This window comes from Vigna unguiculata, chromosome 1 (genome assembly GCF_004118075.2).
Source record: "Vigna unguiculata cultivar IT97K-499-35 chromosome 1, ASM411807v1, whole genome shotgun sequence".
Taxonomy (NCBI): Eukaryota; Viridiplantae; Streptophyta; class Magnoliopsida; order Fabales; family Fabaceae; genus Vigna; species Vigna unguiculata.
In genome coordinates, this window is record NC_040279.1 from 112648 (window position 1) to 130612 (window position 17965).

Sequence of the window (17965 nt, forward strand, 5' to 3'; positions counted from 1 at the left end):
CACACTATCATTACCCCCTTCTTAAACTCATTTAAACTCAAATCACGCCCATGGAAACACAACTTCACTATAGAAGAGGAAGAAGAAGAAGAAAAGTAAGAAGAGGAAGAAGAGGTGCTCATTCATAATGGGTTAGTGTGGTTTTGGTGTTTGGGTGTGAGATAAGAGAGAACAAAGAAGATAGGGGAAGAATGAAACCATTTCTACCATATTTTACTTCTACAATGACAACTCCGTATTATATAAACGGTATTTACTCCAATATGACAAAAAAATATTAAATTGAACCATTTAAAAAATAAAAAACTTAATTGAACCCAAAAGAAATAAAATAACCATATTAAACCAATTGAATCAATACGAGGACAAAAAACTATTTAAGCCTATATAAGTTATTAATGGTCTTAATCAATGAAGCATTGAATTGTCTTATTTAAGTAATTAAAGTTGATCACAATTTTAATTTGCTTATTTTACTGAGAAAGAGTTTGACTAAATGTTAGCAAGTGAAGGTGATTGTTGTGCTACATGATGCATGATGCGGTGTGTTTCTAAAATGGACACGCAAGCACGCACGTTGCACGTGATCATCTTTAGTGCTCCCTTCCTTCCTTCAAACACAACACCAGGCTCTTTCTTCCCCACCACTATCATCATCGCTACCTCCTTTCTCGCTCATTCTTCACCGACAAACACAACACCCTTTCCCTTTTCTCGGAATATTATTTTCTCCTCTTTTTTTTTTTTTTCGTAAAGGAAACCAAAAAAGGCCCAATTTTCTCCATTCCTTTCCTCTACCCTTTCGACCACACGCACGCTCTCTGCATTCTCTCGCACCTAAATCCATCCAATGTCTCCTTCTAATCCAACCGTTTGAAACTCAAATTGAGGTCTCCTTGACGGATCTCAATTACTCAAATCCAAATGCACGGTTACAGCCGCCTGGGCGGAGCAGCGCGGTCGCCGCCGACGTCGCCGCGGTTCCGCCACGGCCGAAGCAAGAACGGAAGCTGGAATTCGTCTAAGGAGAGCAATTCCATAGAGAAGTTGATCTTTATTCTTATGTCGGCAGTTTTCAGAAGGCGGGGTTTGCTTCTGTTTGCGCCTTTGCTGTACATTTCTGGAATGTTGTTGTATATGGGTTCCTTCAGCTTTGATGTTGTCAGTATAAAGAATGGTGTCGTTCTTGTACACAAGCGTGCACCTCCAGGTTCTGTTTATAGGAGTCCTCAGGTCTTTGAAAAACTATGGCCTTTCATGGAGGCTGAGGCTGCCAATGCTAATAATGGAACGGGCAATGTGGTACTTAATCTTTTTTTCCCCTTTTCCATCTTCCTGCAGTACTGTCCTGTTACGTCATTCCACGTTTCAAATTGAAAACAACTAATTCCCATGATTCTTACCATTGCTGTAAAAGAGACTGGGCTCTGATGTACTGTTTTTGCTGTTATTGATGATCAATCTATTGTTCTGTTTTTGCAACTGGAACTAATTGACTGAGAATCTGAGATGGAAATCATGCAGTTGATGAAAGCCTGGACCAGTGGAGAGCTTAGAGAGTGGAGACCCTGTGCTAACAGAAGTGTTCCTGAAGCAGGTATTTTCTACTCTAGATGACAAATTGTCCAATCTTCAAAATTTGTTTTAGTTGTTTGTTGCATAATCTTTGGCAGTTAGCTCTCTCCCATTCAATTTATTTTCAACTTCACGTTTAGTTATAAAATCTTGTTTATTTATTTTATTATTTGTCATTGTTCTCTTGTTGAAGGAATTTGCTTACCATTTTCTTGCCATTTTTTCGACTTAGAATTGCCAAAGTCAAATGGGTTCCTTATAATTGAAGCAAATGGCGGATTGAATCAGCAACGCTTGTCGGTATGCATATTGATGAAACCTAAGATTTAATACTTTACTGGTTTATTTATTTGGGATTCTTATATCATGTTCAGTACATGGGAATGGTGATTCCATTCCATGTAATGAGGAAATGCTGAAAAAAAACAGTCATGGAAGATTAATTCAGTTCTAGGTCTCATTATATAGAACCATAAATGAAGCATAGAATACCATTACATCAAAATGAGGGAAACCCAATGAAATCTCCTTAACTGGTGTCACTCCACTTGGGGCTGTGATTCCCGATATTTCCGAAACACCCCTGAGCTTGACGGGCTTCCTTGCGTCTTTGCCTATTTTGTAAGATCTGATTCATACTGTTGAGAATAAAGAAAATAGAAATTGAGATAATCTCCCTTGTGTATAAACCACACATAGGGTAATCTATTTATAATAGAGAGAGGTACAAGTAAAAGAGTAACTGAAAATAAAAAGATTAAATAGAAGATATTGTTTGATATTGTGGTTATCAATATCTAACAATATCTTAATAATATCAAACAATATCTAACACTCCCCCTCAAGCTGGAGCATACAAATCGTATGTGCCAAGCTTGTTACAAATATAATCAATTCTAGGGCCCCGTAAAGACTTAGTAAAAATATCTGCTAACTGATCACTTGAGTTAACAAATTCAGTCTTGATGTCTCCAGACAAAACCTTTTCTCGAATGAAATGACAACCAATCTCAATGTGTTTGGTCCTCTCATGAAAGACAGGATTAGAGCTAATATGAAGAGCAACTTGATTGTCACACACAAGTGTCATTTGAGTAACATCTCCAAATTGTAACTCTTGAAGCAATTGCTTGAGCCAAACAAGTTCACAGGCAGCTGAGGCCATAGCTTTATATTCTGCTTCTGCACTGGATCTTGCTACAATTCTCTGTTTCTTACTTTCCACGAGATCAAGTTACCACCAATGGAGACACAATACCTAGATGTAGATCTTCTATCAGAAGGAGATCCTGCCCAATCAGCATCTGAATAGCAAACAACTCTTGAATGGTTATTAGAACCAATCCTTTTCCAGGGGATCTTTTAATATACTTCAAGATACGAATGACTGCATTCAATGATCTTCACATGGAGAATTAAGAAATTGGCTTACCACACTGACTGCAAAAGAAATGTCAGGACGAGTAACGGTAAGATAATTTAATTTTCCAACTAATCTTCTATACTGCTCAGGATCAGATATAAGCTCCCCCTGATTTGGTAGAAGTTTAGTATTGGAATCCATGGGTGTATCAACAGACTTTGAACTCGCCAACCCAGTTTCCTCCAGAATATCCATGGCATACTTTCTTTGAGATATAACAATACCATCATTGGACTGTGCCACCTCAATACCAAGAAATATCTGAGTTTGCCAAATCTTTTGTCTGAAAATGGTGACAGATATGTTGTTTCAACTGAGAGATGCCATGGTTGTTACTCCCTGTAAGAACGATGTCATCAACATATACTATCAAGTAAACACATCCAGCACTCGAGTGTTGATAAAAAAACAGAATGATCTGTTTCACACCGAGTCATACCAAATTGTTGAATAACATTGCTAAACTTTCCAAACCAGGCCCTAGGAGATGTTTTAGGCCATATAGTGATTTGCGAAGACGACATACCATCCCAGAAGACTCCCCCTGAGCAACAAACCCTGGAGGTTGCTCCATATAGATTTCTTCTTGCAAATCACCATTGAGGAAAGCATTTTTAACATCCAGTTGATAAAGAGGCCATTGTTGAAGAGCAGTCATGGCGATAAATAAACGAACAGAAGCCATCTTTGCCACAGGGGAAAAAGTATCGCCATAATCCAAACCAAAAATTTGAGTATAACCTTTGGCCACAAGACGAGCTTTGAGGCGATCAATAGTACCATCAGGTCCAACTTTGATAGCAAACACCCACCTGCAACCAACAACGAGTTAGACGACTGATGGACAACAGGTTAAAAGGAGACCTAGGGACATAAAGAACATTATCAATGGTTAAAGAAGGGAAAAGTTTAACAGTGCCAACACCATGAGATGAGACTCTAGAACCATCAGCCAGTGTAACAGAAGGTAAATGATTAGGAGAGGATAAAGAAGAGAACAAAGATTTGTTACCAGTAATATGATCAGTGGCTCCTGAATCAAACACCAAGGACCAAGAGAAGAAGATCGAGTCAGACCAACAAAAGATGTACTTGTGTGAGCGATAGATGCAGTGGAACTAGAAGACTCATGATCCTTATACCATTTGAGAAATTTGTTGAACATAGCAGGTGTATCAGGTGAAACAGAAGGAGGATCCCCAGTAGAGGAAGGTGGGGAAAGGTTGGTCTGAACAGCTGCAGCAGAGCGAGGAGGACGTCCATGCAATGCATAACACCGGTCAATCTTGTGACCTGGCTTGCCACAATGTTCACACTCATGTAAAGCATAACACTTGTCAATCTTGTGACCGAGCTTGCCACAATGGTCACACTTAGGACGCCCTTTCCCTGTTTGCGAGAGCGAGTCCGGTCATCGCGATGAGATACCAATGCAGAAGAATCATCACAGAAGCAGGTGTATTAGTGTTAGGTTGTTCTGGTACACGCAAAAGAGTAGAGCATGTTGAAGTTAAGGTGGGGACAACCGGGGAACCCAAAATTTGATCACGAATATGTGAATATTTATCAGCAAGCCCGTGTAATGCTCCGAGCATGAAGAACTTGAGTGTTTGTTCGATCTCCGTGGCAGGGTCGGGGGAAGGAGGCAATAATTCATTGAATTCATGAAATAGAGCATGAATTTTGTCCATATAATCAGTCATAGAGTCTTGATGTTTAGAAGAAATAAGCGTTGCAAATTTAGAACAGACACCATAGAGACGTTGAGTATCATTGGTGTATAATAACTTGGCATACTCCCAGATTTGAGCACACGTTCGTAGGAACGAAAAAGTTGTTTTAACGAAGGATCAAGAGTACCCTTAAGAACCACACATAATTGAGCATCAATGGTTTCCCAACGGTCGTTCTCAGCAGGAGTGAGAGTAGATGCTTTCGGGGCAAGATGATTAAGATACCTCTGACTCTTAAGCCATAAGCGGACGTCTGATGACCATATGGCATAATTATGGCCAGTTAACTTGTCAATGGATTAGTGTACATTAACATAGTTAGTGTAGATGGACGGGTCAGACACACTAGAAGAGTTTTCAGAATGGGAAGAGGCAGTGGAAGACGCCATGGAAGAGGCACGACTTCAAGGTTGTCGGTCAGAATTGGCACTCCAGCAACAGAGGTCCGACGACAGTGGTCCGGCGAAGGTCCGGCGAAGGTCCGCATAGGTCCGGCGAAGTCCGGCAGAGTCCGGCGAAGGTCCGGCGGAGGTCCGGCGGCGGTCCAGCGGTGGTCCGGCGGCGACAGAGGCAGAGGCAACAGCGACGAAAAGAAAAGATACTTTAAGCTCTGGATACCATGTTGAGAATAAAGAAGCGTGGTGGGCCCATAACCCACAGGTCCCAGGATCGGAACCTGGCTCTGATACCATGTTGAGAATAAAGAAAATAGGAATTGAGATTAATCTCCCTTGTGTATAAACCACACATAGGGTAATCTATTTATAATAGAGAGAGGTACAAGTAAAAAGAGTAACTGAAAACAAAAAGATTAAATAGAAGATATTGTTTGATATTGTGGTTATCAATATCTAACAATATCTTAATAATATCAAACAATATCTAACACATACGTTTTGGAGAATTTAACATCCATCGAATTTAATACGACCTATCTCCTTGGAATGGGTTTTAACCGCTGCTTGAAGCTCTTTTAGATGAGTGTTGTTTGGCATGGAAGCTCAACGAAAGCACCAATGTAACTGAAACTATTTATATTATTGAAATGAACAAGCACAATGTGCACAACGCAAGAAAACAGTAAATCAAATTTCAAGAATCAATTAATTCCATTAGCTAATTGCCTTCTTCAATTCATGCTCTGCAATTCACCTGTACAAATAAGATATACCAACCAGATTTAGGATAGGAACAGAAAAGAATGATCAGTATTTTAGAAGGGGAAAAGAATTTCAGAGAGACAAAGCAGAGGGAGCAAACACCTGGATTGCCCTTCACACGAAATCCTTCAGCAGTATATTCTCTTTCCAACAGCCTTGTGCTTGTCCTGATTTTCCTCTCACCTGGATCAGCAGCCATGTGTCCACTCTTCCTAACCGAATTTGACACTAATTCTCTTTCTTTCTTGACACATGTTACAATGAGATTCATTAGTCTAAGAACGGAGAAAAATTGTGCAATTTTATAAAATGAATATGAACACTTCAACTTTCTTTCCTCTTCTTTTTGTGCTAAACAATTCTCTAGTATTAACTGTAGTACAATTCCTGGAGTCTATTTGTAACTGCCTTGGTTGGACAGTTACTATTAACTCTCTGAGTCTTTTTTGTAACAATTTGTATATATGAAGCTGAATTGCACAAAAGACGTCGAGTCCATCTGTTTACACAAGTATTTATATTCAGCAGACTCAACAGGAGTTGGTTATAACTGTCAAATTAAGGTAGTTACAGGAAACTCAAGTCATTCTATTATAGTTAATGCTAAAAAATTATTTAGTACAAAAGAGTTATAAACTCATCCTCACAAATAATAATATTGCTCTTATTTCTGCAAAATAGTTTGCTTGTAAATAAATAATAAATAAATAAACCTGAATGTTTCTTGTTTTGTTTTGCTTGCATGTAGCAAACTGTACTGGAAAATGGAAGTGGTCATGTCATTCCATTTTCATCACATGGAATCACCATTCTGTATATTAAACATGCAATAAGTCCCTTGGGAATGGGTGCAAGGGAATTTGAATCATGTTGGTGGGAGGGATTGGAATGCTGTTAATGGTGATTTTCTTCAACAATAATTTGTTTGTAAATTGGTAACTAATGAGTTATATCTAGAGGGCTTTATGAGGTTGGTGTATATTTTTCTCCTAGTGTTTGTCTTGGTTTCATTTTGCTCTGAATTGTGATATACTGTCAGGGCTAACCCAGTTAATGAATTGAGATGAAGGACATTGATTCTGCAAATTGCTATGTACTTTGCGTCGCATGTCCATATTGTTTTGGCACTTATTATTATACTACTCTTTATGCAGATATGTGATGCTGTTGCTGTGGCCGGACTACTAAATGCAACTCTTCTTATTCCTATATTTCATTTAAATAGTGTATGGCGAGACTCAGGTAATGCTTTTTTATGCTTATTTTAAAATGGTGACATAATTATGGTGGTTGCTTAATTTATGCATGTTTAGTGGCTGTTAAATCTCATTGTTGTAGCTCTAACACTTTTTTTATAACTATATTATTTACATACTAGGTATCTGAATTTGAAAAAATGGTCGATGTTTCATATTATGTTCTCTGTGCCGACCATTATATGACTGGCAAGCAGGACAGGTCAGATAGGATATCAGATCAGAAATATAGTTTAGATGATGAAAGCTTTGGATTGGGCTTTAAATTTAAGGGATGTATTATGCATAGGAAGGAATTAGTCAACTAATACCAAACATCTCAGTGAAGGGCTGAAAGAATATCTTGAACCATTATTTGAGTTTTGAGGTTAGGTATGACATACGGCATCCTTCTGTTTTTCTAGAACGGACAGCGATTAGTGCGGCTTTTGTAAATCATTTCAAGGAACTACTTTCAAATAGAATGACTGGACTGAGATTTGTAAATAACTAATGTGTGATACACCTGAAATGCAACACGGGTGAACAGAGTCATTTAGTTTCATATTAATCTATTTGAACTATTTTTTACTCTCTCTCTCTCTCCCTCTCCTCTCTCTCTATATATATATATATAATATAATATGTATATATATCTTGTGCTATTAAAGTTAATGGAAAGGTAATTTTGTAACCCATTCTATAAGAGTAAAAGAGTTATTCTTCTTTATGTTGTAAGCTGACTGGCTATCCGTCAATTCAGCATAGTTGTTTATTAAAGCTGTTGTTAGTTATTGGCAGCTCAGCAAAGTTATTTTCTTAGTTAAATTGTTGCTAGCTTAACAAAGTCTGTTAGAGCTTCTCTGTATTATGCACTGGTGTCATTGTTTATGAGACCAAAATATGATATACATGCAAAAGTTCTCATATTTTCTCTCAATTAGTTTCTTAGAACTCTATCACTTAGTGATCTTTATTGGTGTATTATAATTTGAAAAATTTATGCTTCTTCTTGATATCTGGCAGCTATTTGGTGAAATTTTGATGAAAATTTCTTCATACAATCACTTCGAAATCATGTGCATGTGGTCAAAGAACTCCCTGTTGATGTACTCGAACGATTTGACAATAACATAAGTAATATTGTCAATCTTAGAGTAAAAGGTTGGTCCAGTTCAGCTCACTATCTTCAGAAGGTCCTCCTCAGCTTTGGAAATGGGGTGTGTTCCTTTTTATCTTCTTTGTTTCCTCACCATTGGTTGGCTTCCAATCCTTGTGCTGTTTTTTAATTTTTGTAGTCTTTTCCATTAAGTTCAGTTATTCTCAATAGTAATTAACATATTTTTTCATATGGTAAAGGTGTAAAATGGAAGCCAAAATAAATAAGATAGAAGCATATGTGTTGTTCACTCCTGAAAAATAATTTCATCATATGTAATGCTGCTTGGAGTTTCCATTGATCAAATCTCTTTATTCACTGATACTTTGATATCGAAATCATTGACTTCTTAAATCGTACGTGTCATCACAGGAAGAATGGGAACTCTTCAAATTCATTATACTAAATAAAATCCCAAACAACAAAAATAAATACCTGATTTTTGGTCCCCAACAAGTAACAGCTAATTACTCTACAGTGTCCCTGTTGACTTGGTAGCCATATATAGTAATACTACTACCTCACTGACTTTTTGTTTCATTTTTTATGAGCATGCTGTACACAACCCATTCTTACAGTATATATAAGAAAAAGACATAAGGGACCATACACTTAGGTATTGGCACAACAAAGTTTCTCCTATGCCCTAATGTTGATTCTTTTGATAGATGTGCCTGAATTGTTCTATAATTTGGTTCTTTGTCATCTTAGTCTCACTCTGGTTTGATGAATTATTTTGCTGTCAAACAATTTTCTGATTACATTGTGATAATCTCTTGTGAAATCTGGAATCACTTAGGCTTATGCTAACACACATTTAAAACATAAAAGTAGATACACAGTACGATAACATATGAAAATTTGAGTAGTTGATTTTTAAATCTACTTGCTTAAAAAGTCGTTGAATTTGTTCTGATTTTTTATTATTATTATGATCACTGTTCTTTATTCCGTACAGCTAGTATGCCATATATTGTTGGCTCCTAAGAGGTGCTCATGCTTGTTGCAGGGCTGTTCGCATTGCGCCTTTCTCCAACAGATTAGCTCAAGCAGTACCCTCAAAAATCCAACGCCTTAGGTGCTTTGCCAACTTTGGAGCTCTTAGATTTTCTGAACCTATACAAGCACTTGCAGAAAGCATGGTTGATCGGATGATTAAACATAGCTCCCAAAGTGGAGGAAAATATGTTTCTGTGCATCTTCGTTTCGAGGAGGTGTTTTTCTAGTGTCTCTGTATTTATGTTGTTGAATTTACTAGGTTTCACTTTAGATAGTTTAAGGATTTTACCTTACCCATAGATATATTATGTTTTAGCTTTGATATTTGAAGCAAGGTTGACTATATACCTACTTTCCAATTATGACTTATAAATACCCTATTGATCACTTGATGCTGGTCTCTTTTGCCAATTATTGATAAACAAGCTGTGAACTTTTAAGTCTCTGGTGTTTTACCCCCTGGTTCTACATCGATTGATATTCAGAGCCTTGTCCCGCATGTTCAAATTATATGTTGCACCAGAAGCCTTTTGTCGGACAAATTTCTATAAATTGGTCAAGCTCTTCTGTGTGCCTGGAATATTCATTTTTCCATTCACTGAATGCTAAGCACAAACCAAGAATAATGAAAACTGCACCAATGTCTGCTGTATTAGAAAACTGCTCAAATGAGCTCATCTAGAGTCTTAAATTTCTGAATCTTCTCTGAAATCCCCCTGGGGTGTGTTCAATGAATTAAACGAAATCAGATCCAGGAGGCACATAATGGTCTCTGCACAACATCAAATACCAGAGGAGTTGCCTGCATCACTCTCTTGTAGATACGATGTTCTGAGCAAAGAATAAGCCTGCAGGAGATTTCTCTATTGCTCTCCTAAATTGCAGATAGGGGGATGTCGTATTTTTCTTACCGAGCCTCTTGAAATGGTTAAAGATGTTTACCTCTGCAGAATAGAGTTGTAGCGCAGGGGTGTAATGATGTGAAATAAATATATAGTTTAGGATAATTTAGGATATTTTTATGATTTCCCCTTATATCTAGATAAAGCAATTCATTTAAGCATTTAGTATCTGTTCATCTGATTGGAGTTGACTATATGTATGCTGTATGATTTAATATCCAGTTGTTACTTGCTGTGATATAGGCTCTTGTCAATTTTATGTGTGTTGTGTTTTGGCTGTTTAGTTTGCAGTAATTATATATATTTATTATAATTGTTTTATCTCTATATAAAGGATATGGTTGCATTTTCATGCTGTGAGTACGATGGAGGGGAGGAGGAGAAACATGAAATGGATATTGCGCGTGAAAGGAGTTGGCGAGTAAATTCAAAAGAAAGCATAGGATAATAAAGCCTGGTGCTAATCGTGTTGATGGAAGATGCCCGTTGACTCCATTGGAGGTATGCAGTTACAGACTCTTGTCCTTTGTTGGGGTTCTTCATCGTTTCCATTTTTGGCTGTACAGTTGTGGGTTTTTTCATTGATAGAAAAGATGGATATGCTTGATGCCTTAAAACCTAAATAGTCTGTTGCAGTTTGTTTGGCTAGAAATTTGATTTGAACATAGTAATTAGATTAGATACCCAAGCGTAATGTATTCCAAATGATTAGTAAATAGGACACTGTGAAGTATTCTCTATCTTTCATTTCTGAAGAGGTCAATCAGATGCTACTAGCATCAGTGGTGGTATGCTGTGATATAGAATGGGCATTTCTTTTTTCTCTTTTTTCCCTTGCTAATTTAGTTAAGCTTCCAAAATGATACATTTTAATTTTAATATGATCTGTAGCCATCTTAGATTCCTGTGAGTGTTACAGGAAATACTTTAGAAAAAAGAGACGAACAAAATGTATGCTTAGAAACATTGAAAGGCAAAATTAAATAAGATATTACAAGAAAAACACAATCTTGTGATGAAAAAACGTGTCTTGTGAGTGGAACTTATCTAGGGAGAAAAAACTCCGGGGATGTAGAGAACCCAATGGACGGGGAATTAAATTTTGGAGAAAATTCCCAGTGTTCAAGGGTAAGAATATTAGAAATGGGACTGTGATAGAGAAATATTTGGTGGTAATCGGTCCCTTCCAAATCACAACCACCACACATATGCATTGGTTAGTTACAAATCCAAATGATTGTGCATTGCCATTGCCACATCTGCAAATCACATTCAAAAGAAAATAAACCAAATAAAAGTTTTAACCAAGGTTGTTAGAATGAGAATTTACATCAACTCAGAGTTTCTGTATACTGGACTTGTAGAACCCCTTAAACTTGATTCCTAGCCTAAATAAATAACATAATAATTCAAAATTTCAATTACATAATAAAGCAAAATAGCTAGCTATAATATCCCAATACATTGCACTCTTGGATGAAGGAATAAACCAGGGTATTATTTAGTTTATTATATTTAATTTGTATATCATACAGTATGATTTATTAATTTATTACATTTAGTTATTATATTATATGTTATGCTTCAACCATTTTTTTAATATTTTTATTACTATTAAATTATTAGCTATTTAAAACATAAGGATATATAACAAAGATGCCCTTATGAATACAATTTATGTTTCTATTTTACCCTTAGTCATAACAAGTGTATTGTGTGACGTGAAAGAGTGAAGAATTAGGTTTGACAGGGAGTGCAATCTTGGTGGGTGAGACTCTATTAGTATCAGGTACGGCAGGACAGCGGGTTTGCCTGTGCTCGTCTTCAATGTAAAACCGATACCCATCCCAGTTCCTGATGTTGACATATATGAAATTCATGTCCCAATCGATTTGGCTAATGGCTGTACCGCCCAAATATTTGTTAAATGTGTTTTACAAAATATAAAATTCACAACAATGGATATAGCTACAAATCCCCCAATTCAAAACCTGCTTGAGTTGGTTAGCATTGTTATCAATATTGGATAACAAAAAATATTGGTAACTCAAAAAATCCTTTATGAAGATATATCGGATGCCACAATGAATTATGGCAGAAGCATAGCAGACAAAATTATATATATATATATATATATATATATATATATATATATTGAAATGCAAAAAATAATGAATGACATCCGTGGAATTAATGATAATAACAAGCCTAGACTTTAGAATTTCAAGTTCCAAGAATTAAAATAAGAACAGAACGTATGATTAATATCCAAACTTTCTAAGCATATGGCTCTTCCTCAATCCCAACATAATTATCCTCAATGTTATCCAATGGAGTATATCCCTCTTCCTCTTCCCCTTCAAAGAAAGCTTGGTTAAAGTTAAATATTTCTTCAGTATTTTCAAACTCAGTGTTAGAACTATCAAATTCCAATTCATAATCAACTCCAACTTTAATCATCTCTTTGTCCTTCCTTTGTGTTCAGGCCAAAGTTGCACCTCCTTTTTTTGGAAGATCCAATAACAATACGACCTTTCTTTATTGTTGCTTTTCTCCTTGTATAAAGTATTGGCTCACCTACACCTGAAGCTTCATAAAAAATTGATCAATTAAGAGTGAGATCATCATCAAAAGCCAACTCATTCCCCCCATCTTCATCATCATTATCATCCACTTCCCCCCACGAACCACTCATTGCACACATCAATGTCATTAAGTACAATAGGATCAATTTCATCTCTAATATTGTATCTTTGGGCAAGTTATTGTTTATACTTGATATAAACCAAATCATGCAGTTTTTTGTGATCTAGCCTATTTATCCTTTTTTAATGAATCTGCATTATGAATAAATAAAGTAATAATTACTTTCTCTTTTCCTACTTTGTAAGAATATAAAAATGAAATGAGGCACAAACAACAATTATTACTTGTTCAAATGCACTCCAATTGCATTTACATCCTGATGAGCTACATGTCAAGCTCAAAATCTTAATTGCTGGCCTTTGTAGTTTTGGAGCTGCGTGACTGTAATTCATGGACAGTTGAGATTTGTCCTCATTAGTAGTGGTCACAACTGTCGCTCCATTGCCTTCTATTATGTCTATATCTTCATCCACTGGTTCTTCATCCCTAGTGATTGGACGCAAGGTGGAAAACCATTGAACTCCTAGAACCAGCTCACAGCACCCCAAAACTAACACCATCACATTAGAAGTAAATTTGGATTGTTGTAGCTGTCAAGAAGAAACCTCTACAGATATATTGAGCATCCAATTGAGTCCCATCGGCACAGTAAGTGAATGTGGTGTATTCCAATTTACACCTTAATTTCTTAGCAAGAACCAGGCTTAAGAAATTATGTGTACCACCTCTGTCAATTAAAATTTTCAAGAAATTGTTTAAAGGCCAGTTCCCTCGTGGTTTGATGATTAGATGTCCCAGACAAAACATTCCTTGACAGTTGAGGTTTGTCCCCATTAGTATGATCACAGTTGTCACTTCATTGCCTTCTATTTTCTCCATCTCTTCATCCACTAGTTCTTCATCCATTTCCATCACCAGGAGCTGAGGTTTTTTATGATGCAGCTGGTGGCCTCGTGTAAATGACTAATCACATAATAAATCTTTAACCCTCTTATACTAGCTATCCCTGCTGCATTTTAAGTCCTAGGTGTCTTACCAATGAGAGCTTTAGTTATACGTGTTGCTAGGCCTGAGTAACCTCACTCTTAGGTTTATTGACTTCTTCCATGGATTTAAAGAATGAATTATTTGGGTGGCTATCAAACTTGTTACCAGTCAGGTTTGACCTTGAGGAATCATGCAATTTGGCACCAATTGCTATTGAAGTATGGCTGAACATCCTAACATTCATTTGGGTGTAATGGTATCCTGCTAGAAAAATACTCAAGAAATGTGTCAGTGTCACCTGGGTCAAGGCTAACTCAAAATCAACAATGTTATCTTAAACTTTGCGGGTTTGCTTCAATTGTATGGATCATCATATGCATCTTCAAAGCGCAGGATAGTGTCATATATATATATATATATATATATATATATATATATATATATATATATATATAATGTTTTGATCTCATCCTTGATATAGTTGGTTTTTCCAATTTTTTATTCTAGAAAGTTTTCCACTTCATCCATGATGCTACACAATATAACTTATTTAAATGCATTAAGTGCTTTAGTTTAATCTTTAAAGGCTAATTCCTTTTATGCAGTTGGCTTAGGATCTTGGTGTGGATCCTTTGTGGTTTATACCGGTGGTTGGGGACATAAACCCAAATACCTTGCTGTACCTGTATAAGCATTCTTTAACTTGCCAACCATTGAACTTAGAGTATTGAATATAGAGAAAATAGGGATTGAGATTAATTTTCCTTATGTAAAAAATACACATAGGGGCTATATTTATAATAAAGAACATATGAGCTAAGTCCAAAATACATATGAAGAATAATAACAATAGAAACAGAAATAAGATATTAAAGATATCTTAATATAGAGAAATTCAATCTTTGAAGTTGTAGTGAATAATTGTTTTTGTCAGGAGATCATTGTTTCTCGGGATAGATTTCATTACAGATTCTCGTTTGGGGCATGTCTAGGTCAGTAGTTGACGAAACCTCTTGCTGAGAGAGGTTCTCATGATTCGTAAACAACCTCTCTTCCACCCTACTTTAATGACTGTGCATTGCCACTCCAGCAATCACATTAAAAGGAAATAAACCAAATAAAAGTATTATTAACTATCTAAGTTATAGCCTACAAGTGATACCATATGAAATGAAAATGGTCTTAGCTTATATTTTTCATGCCTCATTTTGTTTGATGCTGTAGTGGGATTGATGCTTAGAGGCATGGGTTTTGATAACACAACCTCAGTATATGTTGCAGCAGGAAAAATTTATAAAGAACAAAAGTACATGGCACCACTTAACGATGTTTCCACGATTGCAAACCAAGAATACACTGGCAACACAAGAAGAACTTGCTCAATTTATGGTATTTAAGCGGTCTATAGTTGTTTAAGACAACACAAATCATTTTATTCTTTATTGCAATGAAAGGTGATTCATGGAAAAAAAAATTGTAATGCATGTTTATGATGTAGGGGCATTCGACTAGGTTGGCTGCTCTTGATTATACTGTTTGCCTTCATAGTGAAGTATTTGTTACAACCCAGGGTGGAAATTTTCCCCACTTCTTGATGGGTCACAGGCGCTATATGTATGGGGGGCATGCGAAGACAGTAAAACCTGACAAGAGAAAACTAGCTCTATTGTTCGACAATCCTAATATAAGGTACAACTTTGACTATTTCCTGGTCTATTTATATTTGCTTTTGCAATTGCTTTTTTATTAAAGCCGTAAAGTAGTTAATTAGGAGATGAATTTTATTTGTCTAGGATGAAGTTATCCTAATAAGTGGAAACACCTATATTTGACTATGATGCACAAGTATCTGATACTGCAATATGCTTATTTGAAAATAGTAAGATGAGATACGTGATATATATATATATATATATATATATATATATATATATATATATATATATATATATATATATTATTTTATTTTTGAAAAATGTACCAAAAATCTTAAAAATATGATAAATATATGATTTCAATCCAAACTAAAGTCACATGTATTAGACATTATCAAAATAAAAAAATTACAAATTATTATCATCATCAAAAGCAATGGTGTTTTATAAATTAGATTTTTCATTAGTAAGTATCGGTAAAGTATCGGTCAAGTATCGGTCAAATAAAGTATCAATGCATTATTGATTTTTGATACATCCCTATATAATGTACACAAGAAAGAGGAAATACTGAATATTCTTTCTTATAATAACTGTACTGAATGTATTTACATTATACAGACCTATATCAATAATAATTCGTCTAAAATACATTGAGATAAAGCTAATAAGGGAATAAAGCACTGCAGTGGACACGAAGTTCAGCAAACAATGATGAAAGATGAGCTCAATAATTTTTGTTAGTAGGACAAACAGGAGTTCCGCCTTTTAGAGTTGTCTGCTTTCTGACTATTTATATCAGTTTTCAAATAGACACTGAAATGTTCTTTATCATATATTTTCTAGTCTAAAATGTTGATGTTATTATTCTACCCAGCTCCCGTCCACCCATTAGATTCTTACCCTATATTAGATACCTGGATAGTTTCTGCACTCATTATAAAGTTTATTACTAGAATTTTTTACTGATTTGGCAGATGGAAAGAATTCAAGCAGCAAATGAAAGACATGCTTCGTCATAGTGATATAAAGGGAACCGAGGTAAAAAAGGCTGGTGGATCTGTATATACTTTTCCCATGCCAGATTGCATGTGTAAACAGGCAGTACTAAAAAGTGAAAATGCTAACACGACGTAATATATGATATGAAGCTATAAATGTAGATGAATTTTCTTTAGGAGATCAAATTGTTCAATACTTGTAATTTATTTTGTACTATTACCTTTTTGTCTTTCTAGTTTAAGTTAGCTGTGAAATCATAATCATAATTATTGTATATTGTACACGGGATTCATTGTACATGAGATTCAATGTAAACCAGATAGACTTGCACGTCATTATTGTGAGCTGTCACAATTTAGTTCACTAAACCAAGCTGCTTCGTGTAGCCAATCATAAATAATATCAACGGGTGGCAATTCTGCGCTCAGATGGCTCATTCCCAAGTCAATTGTAGAAATAGTCTACAATTTTTAGTCCATTCTTATCTAATGCATTTAATTGCATTTAACAGGTTAAACCAAATTGTTAGGCTCAAGAGGTTGCACCCAAACAAAACAGTTTTATTGGTAACAATTTTGGATAAATCCAAAATTAGAGCATAAACCTACAAAACACAAGCGTGATGGAAATAAACTGAGAAACGAGTAAAAAATGTGTAAGTTGATGTGACTGAGTTATAGTGTATATAAATTAGTGTGTAGTTGTTTATTCTTTTCCCATAACAAATGTCTTTGTATTAATATAAAAAAAAGTTGTGATTTCATCGTAGAGAAATTGATCCGAGAAAAGAGAGAAAGAATTGAACATGAACTGAATACTTTTATTATTGTATCACACATCCATGGGAACAATATGTATTTATAGATGGAGTTTACTACTAACTGTTATAGAAATTGACAATTGTACAATGTACAATTACAAGTAAGCTTATAGTTGTACAACGCATTTGTAAACTATACAAGTTCATTATAGTATATATACTAATAGTCCTCGTGGAATTTGCTACGAAGGAATACAAAGCGAGTTGAAGACAGAGACTTGGTTAAAATATTCGTCTACTGATCTAAAATTCGAATATGAGATGTACAATTGCTTGGTCATAATCTTTTCTCTCTTCTCTCTGACAAAGAAAACATCAATCTCCATGTACTTTGTGCGATTGTGAAAAAATGGATTGTTAGCAATGGAAACGACACTTTAATTATCTCAAAGAAGAGTTTGAGTGCGGAAAGTAACTTGGATGTCCATGATAGTTTAGCACAAGTTTCTGCTAAAGTCTATATTCAGTTTTAGTACTTGAGCGAGCAATAATTAGTTGCTTTCAAGACCACCATGGTATTACGTTAAGACTAAGAAAATTTGTTGCACCTGAAGTAGATCTCCTATCATCAAATATCAGATGTCCAGTAAACATCACAGAAGGCTTTCAAGAAACTGGACTATGTAGCAATGCTGACTAAAAATGAAAATCATGTTCCTTTCAAGTATG

At 35.6% G+C, this 17965-nt stretch overlaps 1 protein-coding gene across 1 annotated transcript; it reads left to right on the forward strand.

Annotated features, from left to right (window-relative positions):
* The first annotated feature begins 583 nt into the window (after positions 1 to 583).
* On the forward strand, positions 584 to 16905 carry LOC114191509 (O-fucosyltransferase 9). The gene is given in 12 exon segments (XM_028080716.1): positions 584 to 1302; positions 1525 to 1597; positions 1808 to 1875; positions 7046 to 7133; positions 8153 to 8348; positions 9295 to 9499; positions 10521 to 10605; positions 10608 to 10694; positions 15044 to 15143; positions 15145 to 15208; positions 15318 to 15508; positions 16452 to 16905. Coding segments are annotated over 12 exon segments (1695 nt in total). The 5' UTR covers positions 584 to 924; the 3' UTR covers positions 16612 to 16905.
* The last annotated feature ends 1060 nt before the right edge of the window (positions 16906 to 17965 follow it).